Source organism: Nomascus leucogenys, chromosome 4 (genome assembly GCF_006542625.1).
Source record: "Nomascus leucogenys isolate Asia chromosome 4, Asia_NLE_v1, whole genome shotgun sequence".
Classification (NCBI taxonomy): domain Eukaryota; kingdom Metazoa; phylum Chordata; class Mammalia; order Primates; family Hylobatidae; genus Nomascus; species Nomascus leucogenys.
The window spans coordinates 53,722,076-53,736,387 of record NC_044384.1 but is presented as its reverse complement, the minus strand read 5'-3'; the positions used below and the strand labels follow the sequence as shown (position 1 = coordinate 53,736,387).

At 34.2% G+C, this 14,312-nt stretch overlaps 1 protein-coding gene across 2 annotated transcripts in view; it reads right to left on the bottom strand.

The window, feature by feature from the left end:
* Positions 1–14,312, bottom strand: part of SS18 (SS18 subunit of BAF chromatin remodeling complex) — a 74,645-nt gene that overhangs the window by 51,494 nt on the left and 8,839 nt on the right. For both annotated transcript variants that reach the window (XM_012506381.2, XM_030810625.1), the window contains exon 3: positions 10,779–10,863. In XM_012506381.2, the coding sequence (XP_012361835.1) occupies positions 10,779–10,863 (85 nt within the window). The remainder of the gene's footprint in view (positions 1–10,778; positions 10,864–14,312) is intronic.

Genomic DNA, 14,312 nt, shown 5'->3' with positions numbered 1-14,312 from the left:
GCTATGGCAGGTGAAAGAAAGGGGAGAACTCTGAGATGACCACCAAGCTTCTGACTAAGAGAACTAAGTGTTTTTAATACTACTTGCTTGAGACAGAAAATATGAAAATACTGGTTGTGAACTTTTTCCCCCTTTTTACAGCAGGGAACAACAGAGGGGGAACTGAGGAGAAATGAGTTTTGTCCATATTGTTTTGAGAGGCCTGTGGAATGTCCAAATGGATATGTCTATTGGAAGCTGGATTCATGGCTCATACTCATAAAAAAGATCTATATTTGGCAAGTATCAATGTTTTGATGGAACACCTGAAGTCAAGAATATAGGAAACCATGAGTATGGATAAAATCTCCCAGGAAGAGTGCATATAATGAGAAAATGTTCAAGAATGGAATAGCAACATTTAATGGGCATGATAAAGATGATGAGCTGAGCAGCCAGAGAGAGAAAAAGATAACTATCATGGAAGCTAAAGAATAAGTTTCAAAGGAGAAAATAGTCAGTATTATCATGCTTACCAAAAAGACCAGTGGTCCCCAACCTTTTTGGCACCAGGGACTGATTTTGTAGAAGGCAATTTTTCCACTGATGGTGGCCAGATGGTGGGAGGGGCAGGCAAGGGATGATTTCAGGATAAAACTGTTCCACCTCAGATCATCAGGCATTAGATTACCATAAGGAGCATGCAACTTAGATCCCTTGCATGCACAGTGCACAACAGGGTTCACCTTCCTGAGAATCTAATGCTGCCACTGATCTGACAGAAGGCAGAGCTTAGGCGGTAATGCTCTCTCACCTGCTGCTAACCTCCTGCTTTGCGGCCCGGTTCCTAACAGGCCATAGACCCATATCAGTCCATGGCCTAGGGTTTGGGGACCCCTGAAATAAGACAACATTATCCTGTTTATCAAACACTTAAACATTATTAAAATACCAAATTTTAAGAAAAGTTATTTCTATAACTTTAAATGAGAATATAGATGCTTTCTTTTTTTACTGTAATTAAAAAAACAAGGTACAGAATAGGGTACATGTCAAGTTCTACTTGTGTAGAAAACAGCAAGGTATATATTTATATTGGCTTTTATTGCATAAAAAGCAGGTGGAAGACAGGGGTGACAGTAGTTTTTTGTATGGCTTTTTGTAGTCCTTGGTGTTCTAACCATAGCAAAGTTACCTATGCTAAAAATTTAGTAAATGTTACAAACGTAATACAACCTGCTAATCTTCAAAATGTTCCACAGCTCTAAGCATGTGTTCCTTCACCTTACTTGAATCACACCTGTAAAAAGGAAACTCTGTAAGATCAAATGTTAGTCAGAGAAGTACCTTAACAGATGCTTTGCCAGGACAGTTGCTGAACCTGAAGACTAATATTATCATCTTTACTAAAGCATCTGGAAGAAACAGTTAATCACATGCTACCCAAGGGCTCTGCTCAGAATGTCAAATATCATGTTACCAAAAAAAATGCAACTTAATTTCAAACAATATATAAAATGTAAGACTACACAGCCTCAATCAATTTTTATTAACAGGTCAGACTTTTATTCTTTGTACAGATATCTTTGTAAAGATACTTACAAAAATTTTAAGTATATACTTAAATAAATTTAAAATTCAAGAAGTATATTTGGCTAAACTGGGGATATTTCAAACTCAGTACTCATAATGAATTAAGTAAAAACAAGATAAGGAATTCCAATCAGCTTTCAGCCTTCTTTTAAATCAAGACATGCTTTTATGTACTCAACTTAGTGGATGGCATCACCATCAGTCGAGTCTCCAAATACTCTCTTCTACGCTTTATATCTACTCAGTAACTGAATCCTGTTAGTTCTACTTCAAATACTCCAGAATCTAATGTCCCTTTCCATTGATATCCTCCAACGTGTACCTATATCTTTATTATCATCATTATTGCCAATATTCACTGAGTACCTTTACATGCTGGACACCATGAACTGTTTTACAGCATTCTAATAAAATATATAGTAAGTATTATCTTTCTCATATTATAAAAATGATTCATGTTAAACAATATCAAATGAAGCTGACACCACAGGAACAGGAATAATATTTTTCTGAAATCCTCAAAATGTCACTGGATACTCCATTTGAAAGGCAGAGAAATTTAAGGTTCTTTATACCTAACTGCACATTAGAATTACCTAAGAAGCTTTTGAAATACTGTGACAGGTCTGCCACAAAGACCTACCAAAGTAAAAAAAAGAAAAAGAAAGAAATACTGCGACAGGGCCCTCAGCCCAGATCAATTAAGTTACTGGAAGTTTTTTAAAGTTTTCCACATAATTCTAATGTGTAGCCAAGGCTGAGAAACACTAGACTATATGATTAGCTAGGTTCTTTCTAGGTTAAAAATGTTTGATTATACAGAAATATTTTCAGACTGTGTGCCTTAAAATGAACTACCACAATAGAAAGAACTATTTTCTCCCCAAGTTTTTCTCAAAGAAACATCAATGAATAAAAACTTTTCTTGACTGAAATTGTTCTCTCATAATTCTTTTCTAAACAAATGGTGCTTACCACTTTGTATATGCTAATACTAGCAGATGATAAAAAATAAACAATAACTAATATGAAATTAAAACGTAGAAATGCCATTTCTTCAAAGTATGTTTGAGAAGGAAAAATCTGCATACACAAAAAAATAGTCACACTTTCTACTGGTAAAATTGTTCCTAGGTGGGGGGAGGGGATGAGGATTGAAAAATGACCTATTGGGTAGTGTTCCTTACTGGGGGTAACGGGTACACTAAAAGCTCAGACTTCACCACTACACAAGAAATCCACGTAACGAAATTGCACTTGTACCCACAAACCTATAAAAATAAATTAAAAATGGTTCCTAATTATGAAAATAATTATGTCAATAGTTTGTTGTTTCAGAAAGTAAACACCATCTCTGAGAACCAACATTTAAATGATGCCTGCAATGTTTACCAAGATAGATAGGGCCCTATCTATCTACACTAAATGGAGCCATAGTAGTGCACATTTTGAACTGTCAGCTTTTTATAAATTTTATGTCTATTTCTATGCCATCTTGGCTGTCAAGTAACACCGCATGTGTATATGTCTGCTTATAGAACAACTTCTCCCATTTTTGCTATTTGCTGTCTCCTGGCTTAAAATTAAGAAAACAAGTTTGTTAAAATATGTGTAAGGTGAAGAGTAAGTTCCATTATAAAGTTATAATGCTTTGGCATTAAGAAAAAAGACACAAGGCTGAAACTAAGAAGTAAAATGCTTAAGTGTTAGTGCACTGGCATTAGAAGTTATTTTGCTCCTTTTATTCTCCGTGTTTGGATTCTTGACTTTTAGATTCTAGCTAGTGCTCGATCTTGGCCAGTTCCAAACACATGAAATAGAACTATAAATAAGTAATTCTTCTCTTTAGATGACATGGGAAAAAACTCAAAGTTAAACTTACATATAATTATGAACACATTTCTAATTCCCACCCCATTCAACTGAAATGAAGTGAAAAACCCCATTCTAGAAAACTTAAGTAAAATCATCCTAAAACATAATAGTTCTTTTTCAGACTCAACTATCTCAAACTATAGTTGGTAACGCCCTCTCAGCAAAGAGCAGAAAATATTTTTAAAATGCCAGAGCAGATCTAAAAAAGAACTTATAGAAATTCTAGAAATAGAAAAATATATACTAGGAACTCAAGGGACAGGTATAACAGATTAGGCTAAGTGAAAAATGAACTGGAAAACTGGTCAGAAAAAAATATACCTAGAATGATAAATGGTTGGAAAAGTCTGAAGGGATTAAGAAACGTAAAGATACAGTTACAAGGTCTAGTCTAAGTTTAACTGGAGTCTTATGGAAGAATTATTTGCTTGAAGAGATAATGACTGAAAACTCCCAAAACTGATGAAAGACATGCACCTACAGATGTTAGAAATCCCAACAGGCACCAAGCAGGATAATTAGAAAGAAATCTTCCAATATCTAACTACAGTGTGAGAAAAAAAAATTTAATTAAAAAAAAAAGAAATCCACATCTAAACATATTAAAACTGCTAAAAATCCTAGACAAAGCAAAACTCTTAAATGCAGTCAAATAAGCAGATTATGTTCAAAATATCAACAATTACATGGATATCTGAATTTTCAATAGATACAAGACAGAAAACAATGCAAGGATAAATGTAATGTGCTAATAGTAAACAACAACTAACCTAGTATCTGTCCTTGGAAAATATCTTCTAAGAATCACGGTGAGCCAGGTGTGGTGGCTCATGCCTACAATCCCAGAACTTTGGGAGACCAAGGCAGGAGAATCACTTGAGGCCAGGAGTTTAAGACTAGCCCAGGAAATATAATAAGATCCCATTTCTCCAAAAAATACAAAAATCAGCCAGGCATGATGGTGTATGCCTGTGGTCCTAGGTTCTCAGGAGGCTATGGCAGGAAGATTTCTTGAGCCCAAAAGTTTGAAGCTGCAGTGAGCTATGATCATGCCACTATGCTCCGGCCTGGGTGACAGAGTGAAACACTGTCTCCAGAGGAAAAAAAGAAAAGAATGATGGTGAAATAAAGGCATTTTCAGACCCAGACCAAAACAAAACAAAAATACTGAAGGTATGTCTCACCAGCAAAACAGTGCTAAAGGAAATACTAAGGAATGTTCTTTAGGGGGTGAAAAAAAAAAGTGATCTAAGCTAGAAGGTCATAAATGAAAGGAGGAACAGAAAGCATCAGAAATGGTAAGTAACTATGTGGATGAATCTAATGAATACTGACTTCAAAAAAAGACAGTAATAACAACCACTTGTGGGTAAACATATAGAGACTTAAAATACAATAACGAAAAGGTCATTGAGGGAAGGAACAGAAATGAAGTATTTTATGGTCCTTTGATTGGGATGTATATTATAATCTATACAGTAACCACTAAAAGAATAGTAAATAAGTAAGATTTCCCAACTAGAAAGAAAAAAAAGGAATAATAAAAAACAAATTAATTATTGGCCAGGCACAGTGGCCCACACCTGTAATCCCAGCACTTTGATTGCCAGACTGAGGTAAAAAAAAAAAAAAATCTACATCCTACTCATAATATCGTATCTCTAACACAAGAAAACAGAAAGGAGGATAATACCATTCAAACACTAAAGAAAGCTTATTTAGCTATGCTAATATCAGATAAAGTAGACCTTAAAAGCATTACTAAAGATACGAAGGGATAATTCACAATGATGTTGCAGGCGGCGCGCAGCACTTTGGGAGGCCAAGGCAGACGGATCACGAGGTCAGGAGATCGAGATCATCCTGGCTAACAAGGTGAAACCCCTTCTCTATTAAAAATACAAAAAATTAGCCAGGCGTAGTGGCGGGTGCCTGTAGTCCCAGCTACTCGGGAGGCTGAGGCAGGAGAAAGGTGTGAACCCAACAGGCGGAGCTTGCAGTGAGCCGAGATCACGCCACCGCACTCCAGCCTGGGCAACAGAGCGAGACTCCGTCTCAAAAAAAAAAAAAAAACTTTAAAGAGCTACAAGGAAAACCAGTCAATCCACAATTTGACTTGTACATTTTAAACATACATCTCTCAGTAATTGATAGAACAAACAAACAAAACATTGGAAAGGCTAAAAAAACAACAATCATTAAGGCTACAGAGGATTCAAACAAGATTAACACACTTGACCTAACCTAATAGACATATATAGAGCTCTGCAGTCAGTGGCTAAACAATACATATTCTTTTTAAATACACATGAAACATTTGTAAAAACTGACCATATGCTGGACCTTAAAACAAATCTCAAGGAATTCCAAAGAATTCAAATCATAAAATGTTATTTAATCACAATGCAATAAAGCCAGAAATCAAGAAAATAAAATACCCATGTTTGGAAATTAAGAAATGTATTTTTATCAACCAATGCATTAAAAAATAATTATGAAAATTAGAAAATATTTGGAATTAAATAAATATGAATATACTACATATCAGAACTATGATTAGAGGAAAACTTACGTCCATTTTAAATGCATTAGAAAGGTGAAAACTGATGAAAGAGGCATTCATCTAAAACTCAGAGAAACAGAAAAAAATATACCAAAAGAAAGTAAAAGGGAGAAAATCATAAAGATCAGAAATTAATCATAAACAAAAACATACATGAGGTGCCCAAGGGCAAAACTATTTCCATAATAATAAGATGATGTTTGCCTTTTATGCTAAGTGCACATTTATAATGATGGTACAAAAGTAACAGTGGATATAATTGCTGGAACCTCATTATGAATCAAGTCAATGACATCAAATTATTATTAGTCAATGTATTACTGGCTGCCACACACTTGCAGTTGAAGAAAGAAAAACACAGTTTCAGTTAAAAATGTGCTTCATGAAGCAGTAAAAATTATTTAGTAAATTCTCCATGTCTTGTAAATAAATATTCAGCGACAAAATGGGAAAATAATAAACATTATCTGTCACAAAGTAAAATAATCAAGAAAAAGCAGTTTGTGATTGAGTTGCCAGCTGAATTAGGCACCGTTTTCACTGAACACCATTTTTACTTGAAAGGACAATTGTTAACTATATTTATCTAGGCGTGGGTATTTGGCAGACATTTTCTCAAAAACAAACAAAGCGAGCAAGAAAATCAACTAATAACATTTGTTGCCAAGATCAAATTTGAATTTTCAAGCAAGAATTTGGAATGTGCAAACTTATCTACGACCTTGAGCTTGACAGCATCCCCATACTTAGGCACTTTTCTGATGAGATTAGAGGTGATTTTAACCAGTGTAGTCTTTGGCATCACACAGAAAAATGTTAACGTTTGGAAGAACTGTTTAACCCAGTAAACTTATACTTTCCAAATCACCAAAGCATGATGTCATAAAATTATACATAAGCAAAAATCTATTCAAAGTGTAATAAGGACCAGTGGGCTTAAATGTACCAGAGTAAGAAAAACGTAATGATACAATTTAAGATTCCACACTGCAACTAACCTTAAAAAAAAACAAAAACAAACAAACAAAAAAAAAACCAACTTACTGAGATCTGCTGTAATATCAAACAAGGTTATCCACAAAAATCTGAAAAGCCTATTAAAATATTCTTCCCCTTTCTAACTACATGTCTGTGTGAGACTGCCTTTTCTTCTACTACAACCAAAACAAGATACAATAGACCGAATGCAGAAGTAGATGTGAAAATACAGTGTCTTCTATTAAGCCCGACATTTAACAGAAACTTGCAAAAACGTAACATGATGCCATTCATCTCACAAAGATAGTTATTTTTCCTTTAAAAAATGTTATTTATATTAACATGCAATAAGTTTATTATTTTTAACAAATTTTTTAGATTTGTTTTAATTTCACAACTGAGAAAAATTTATAATTCATATTAACAATATAACCTACATCAAGTTCTTTTAAGTCCTCAATAATTTTTAAGAATGTAACAGGGTTCTGAGACCAAAAGGTTTGAAAAATGCTGCAACAGAGCACAATCAAAACCAAAAGTTGATTCTTTGAAAAGACTGAAAAAACCCATAATAAACTTCTGGCAAGAGTGATCAAAAAATATTTTAAAGCAAAAGTCACAAATAATGACATTAAAAAGAAAATTATCACTACAGATAGTGTTGACATTAGGAAAATAAGATTATTTCAAGAGCTTTTACTTTATTTTCATGCTAATTAATGTTCAAATTTATTAAAATGCTAAAAACCACAACTTACCAAAATAGGAAATTTATAAAATATAGAAATTGTCCTATAACAGTTAAAGAAATAAGTAAATAAAAACTTCCTTGCAAAGAAAACTTCAGATTCAGATGGCTTTTCTAAAGAATTATACCAATCATTTAACAAAGAAATATAAATATTATGTAAATTCTTCTGGATAAGAAAAAGCAGAAAATTCTCCAGCTCCTTTTATAAAGCTACCATAGCCTCAAAATAAAAACCAGACAAAGGCATTATAAGAAAGGAAAATTACAGGTCAATCACACTCACGAACAAAGATGCAAAAATCCTAACCAAAATTTTAACAAACTGAATATAGCAATTTCTTTAAAAACACCACGATCAAGTGGGTCATCAACAAGTACGTTAATTCTAAGAATGCAAGATTGACTGAGCATTAAAAGTATATCAGTATATTTTACCACATTAACAGATTAAAGAAGAAAAAGTCTTATGATCATCTCATTCGATGCAATAAAAGTACTTGATAAAATTTAACATCCATTCAAGATATAAATTTTTACTTAGCACACCAGAAACAGAAAGGAGCTTCCTTAATCTGACAAAAGTTATCTACAAAACACTACAGCAAACATCATACTTGATGGTCAGTGAAAGCTTTCCCTTTGAGATCAGGAACAAGACAAGGATGTCCTCTATCACCACTTCTATTCAGGAATGTAATGGAGGTCACAGCCAGAGAAGGCAAGAAAAAGAAATAAAAGGTGTAAGGATTGACAAGAAAGAAACAAAACTGATTATTCACAAATGATATGATCATGAATATAGAAAACTGAAAGCATCTACAGAAAAACTTAGAAGCAAGAGTTGAACAAGAATGTGAGATTCAAATTAATTGCATTTCCATGTAAACAGCAAATGCAGCTAGAAAATAAAACTTAAAAGACAAAGATTCGATTTAAAGTGGCCTCAAAAAATATAAAGTATTAAATATCTAGCAATAAGCCCAATGAGAGATGTGCAAATTATCTACAGGGAAAAATCATAAAACTTCACTGACAGACATTAAAGAACTAAATAAATGAAAATATATGCAATGCTCACGATTTGGAAGACTCAATTTTGTAAAGATATCAAGTCTTCCCAAATTGATTTACAGTCAAGGTAATCTGAATGAAAATCCCTGCAGGATTACGTATACGTGTATATAACTTGACATACTGATGTTTAAATGTATATGGAAATGCAAAGAACCAACAGCCAAGATGTTCTTGAGAAAAAAAAAGGAATAAAATTAAGTATGACAAGAGAGTGGAATTCATAAAAACAGACCAAGGAAACAACATAAACAGATCAGACACAGACCCACATATATATGGACACCTGATACAACATAGATTGCATGACAAAATATCTTGTTTTTCCAAGAAATAATGATGGGACAAAAAACCATCCACATGGAAACAAATGAAACTGAACCTATTCCTCACATTATTCACGAAAATAAATTCTACCTAGCTGGTAATCAAGTTGATGACAACTGCCACATGAAGAACTATTTCAACTTCAAAACTAAATATACTGATTAAAATATCCCCAGTGGGATGTATCTTAGGGACAAGCATCTTATTGTTAGTGGTAGTCTTGGTACCATTACATTGTTACATGTTTTATACAAAGTAGCATAAAGCAAATCACAAAAACAAAGAAGCTATGAAATACTTGACTCATGTCAGAGGGACACAGGAGCCAAATGAAGGGGCTTCCATTGATCAGAGAAACAAAATTTCAACATAATAAAGAATGACTGCAAGGGATTTAAACATTAAAATCCAAAAATGTATTAAATTCAGATAATAAAAACAAAAATATTAAAATGGTAACCTACACAGGTTGCTAGAGACCAACTCATTCTGAAAATTGATGAAGGGACAGAATCAAGCGTTTATCATGACTTTCCTAGGGGACTCTCTAGTTTCAGGATAACCAAATATTTAATGAAAGGAAGTTTATCTTTTTAAAATAATTACAGCTAATAAATGCAAGAGGGATTACAGAATTAGAAATTCACCATTCTGTGATCCCAAAGTGAAATACAGGATCTGGTCCACAAGCATCAATGACCATTAAAACCATTACGTGATAGGCAGACAGGGAACTTTATAATGGATTGATCAGGCTGGCATCAAGTATACCCACTGATCAATTTTAACATTACTAAAAATGGAACAACCAAACATGTTCTTCCTGATCTGATATTATGGGAAATGCAAAGCAACCGCCAACAAAATACTCTTACCAAAAATCTAAACCTCACTAATTAAGCCTCTCTAATTACCAGTTTACATGAAATAAGAGAAACAAAGAACACGTTAAAGGACCATGAGAATACAATTAGCCAAATCCGGAATGTTAAAAATTCTACACAACATATGACCCAGTTCCTTTAACAAATAAATGAAGATTTAAAAAGATAAAATGATACAGATTAAAAGAGACTAAGACACATATCAACCAATGCACTATGTGTACCTTGTTTGGATTCTGAGGAAAACAACTATTAAAAAATTTAGTTTTTAATCGCTTCTCGGCCTTTTGGCTAAGATCAAGTGTAAAACATTTAGGTTTGTTTTAGATAACGGATAAAAATTGAAAATAGATTGAATATTATAAGACAGAAATTATGGTTAACTTAGTTGGGTATGAGAATGGTCCTGTGTGATAGAGAGGCATATGGAAATACAGTATTTACTGGTCAAACTGTAAGATGTCTGGGACTTGCTGTGAAATACTTCAGATTAACAAATTACTTGTGCAATTAAAAATTAAAATAAATAGGTAAACAGGTAAATGAATATAACTTTCTCAGGGACAGAACCAATTTTAGGTGAATTCAAATTAAATATAAAAGCAAAACAAAGCTTTTAGATAACACATAATACTTTCATGTTCTCAGAGTAAAGCAGGATTTACTAAACAAAACTTAAAAATCATTCAACAAAAATGTGCCATACCATATGTAACTATAAAGATTGTCTACTTCACATGATTTTAAAGGTACTTACTGCTGGTAAAAGAGACTGCATATTTTGATTAGAATCTGCTATTGTAGCAAGGTATACCAAGTTTGTGTGCAACATCTGCTGATACCTATTAAAACAAAACAAATATCAATATTAAAAAATAATTTTCTTCCTACCTGCCTAAGAACAGCACTGTAATCATTTCTAAAGTTTCATTAAAAATTTGTTACCTGAACATCAATAGCACTTCAATTTTTCCTATGCTGCAAAAGTTCCCAGTAATAAATATTTAAATATAATGAGCTCAGAGATCTTACCATGTAAGCTAAATAGTGTTATAATTTTTTATATGCTTATATATTTCAATCCACAAACCAATACTACAAGGCAGGAGCTCTTTTCTCCATTTAACAGATGAGAAACTAATGTTTAGAGAGGTTGATAACTTGTACATGATTGCATAGCTAGCAGATGGAATAACTGACATATGTAATAGGCCCATACTAGTACACTGAGTTTTTTTAAAAAGAACTAAATAAAGGAATCCAGTGAAATGTGCTTATCCCAGCTGGGCACAGTGGCTCACACCTGTAATCCCAGCCCTTTAGGAGCCCGAGGTGGGCAGATCACTTGAGGTCAGGAGTTCAAGACCAGCCTGGCCAACATGGTGAAACCCCATCTCTACTAAAAATACAAAAATTAGCTGGGCATGGTGGCACACGCCTGGAATTCCAGCTACTCAGGAGGCTGAGGCAGGAGAATTGCCTGAACCCAGGAGGCAGAGGTTGCAGTGAGCCGAGATCGTGCCACTGCACTCCAGCCTGGGCAACAGAGTGAGACTCCACCTCAAAAAGAAAAAAAAGAAATATGCTTATCCCTTTCCTTCTGCCATTTTCATTTTGCTAAAAACCTCAAACCCAAGTACAGTCAATATGTTCTGCTAAAATGTAGGAAAGGGGGTGGGAACCACACCTTTTTTTCCTTTTCACTACTGTAGCAATGACCAACAATTTATGCCCACTGTGTTTATACTACCCATCTATCAGGACACAGCATATAGAGAAGGCAATGAATAGGCAATCTCCAACTACAGAAAAAAAGAGATAGGCTAAAACAAAAGATGGAGGAAATGTTATAACACCAACAACACTCAAGATTAACTTTAAGAAAATAAAGCAAATTCATTATCAGCATTATGTGGTTAAACATGCTTATTGTAATCTTACCTATGAATTAGTTTAGCTAAGCTTCTCTTCACAATTTTAACAAATTAACTGACAAAGCCATATTAAAATTCACAGTGATCCAATCACTAGTGTTTTGTCTCAGTGCAGCCATACAAGCCCCATGAGTACAAACTTAAAACCTGCATCAAATTGTTAGGCTTTCTTAAAATTTCATTTACTAAAAATGCTAAATACAAATTAAAATAATAAAAATAAGTTTATTCAGCTAAAGTGCTCTAATTCAGATTCCAAATTAATTCATTTTCTAAAATAGACACCACAAAGGAATCCTAGTTTTTCTTTTGTTCGTTTTTGGTTTTGTTTGTTTGTTTGACACAAGGTCTCACTCTGTCACCCAGGCTGGAGTGTGCAGTGGCATAATCATGGCTCACTGTAGCCTTGACCTCCTGGGCTCAAGCAATCCTCCCACCTCAGCCTCCCAAGTAGCTGGGCCCACAGGCACATGCCACACCACACAGTGCTAAATTTTGTATTTTTAATAGACAGGTTTTCACCATGTTGCCCAGGCTGCTCTCAAACTCCTGAGCTCAAGCAATCTGCCAGCCTCAGACTCTCAAAGTGCTGGGATTACAGGCGTGAGCCACTGTACCCAGCCGAATCCTAGCATATTCTTTGCTACTTATTTTTTTCCTGTTACAAACAACAGGTTTCACAGCTTTTTTTTTTTTTAATAAGAAAGGAAAAAACACTATTTCTTGCTGACCTTAAAATAACGCTTTCACAAACAAGTCCATGCTTTTAATGCTTTGCCTCACATGGACGCTATGTTGCCCAATCAGACACGATACATCTTTGATAGTGAACTTAACATAAAATGGACAAAGTAATAATTATATTGTACTGAATTATACATAATGGTTAATTGTGTTGTTGAAATTCTTCAAGCAGCACTAACAGAGCCATTTTTAACTAGAACACATAACCTGTTTCAGTCTAGGCCTTCAAGTTTTCCTTTGCTTGAGTATTAGTATGGTTGCATGACATGAGATTTGCTGAGGACCACTGACCAAACCATACTAACAGACGTGGTTTATTCATGACCCTTTAAGAAGAAATTTTAGTATCATGCTGATTAGTACTTGACAAAGCCAGCGTGAAACTACTATTACATCTAATCTGCCACACTCTTAAGGTCTCATATATAAAATAATGGAGTTAAAGCAGCACACTGAAGTTGCCTGCAGTTTTAAAATCTATAAACCCAGCATCTTTTATGAAGTAGTTTCATTTTAAGACATTTGCCCAACCTTCTCTCATCAAATCTTTTCAATTTTTGTGAAATAATTTTAAACTTACAGAAAAGTTTCAACAGCAAAAAGTCTTGTATATTTTTTCTCCCAGATTCTCTAATTATTAGCATTTTACCACATTTTTCCTATCATCTCTAAATATACACACCAACACACACACACATACATATACACTCACTTTTTTCCAAAACCATTTGTGAGTCAGTAGTATATTACTCCTAATACTTCAGTACTGGCTTTCCCAAAACAAGGCTATTCCCTCATATAACAGGACAACCATCATGTGGAAATTAACATTGATATATCATTACTATTTAATCCACAGAACTCATTCAAATTTCTCCAATTGCCCTAATACCTCCAAGTCATTTTCCCTTGTATAAGGAGGTAGGTAAAAATGAAAAATTTTAATTGGCCTTTTCTAACTTCAGTATGTTTATTTTCTGTAAAATTGCATTATTTTATAGCATTCATCAAATAAGCACATTCTTTTCTTTTGAGACAGAATCTCACTGTCAGCTGGGCTGGAGTGCAGTGGCGCGATCTCGGCTCACTGCAATCTCCACCTCTCGGGTTCAAGGGATTCTCCTGCCTCAGCCTCCCAAGCAGTTGGGATTACAGGTATCCACCACCACGTCCAGCCAATTTTTGTACTTTTAGCAGAGACGGGGTTCCACCATGTTGGCCAGGCTGGTCTTGAACTCCTGACCTCAGGTGATCTGCCCGCCTCGGCCTCTCAAAGTGCTGGGATTACAGGTGTGAGTCACCACACTGAGCCCAATTAAACATATTCTAAGATGATTCAAGGTTCAAAGATGAACATTAACAAAAAAGTAGTAAATACTCGTATTATTTTATAACTTTGTATATAGGTCACCTAAAAAGCAATCAGCAAATGCGCTAGGAGAATCTGGACTCAGCTGACAATACTGAAATGATAATAAAAATGATATTAAATATATTTTTCTCAGAAACTTTGAATGTTTTTATTCTATATATAGTTACATTTCTCACTGAAACAGTTTACTTTCTTAATGTTTTATTCCTAAAACAGCATATGTTGTGCCGCGCACAGTGGC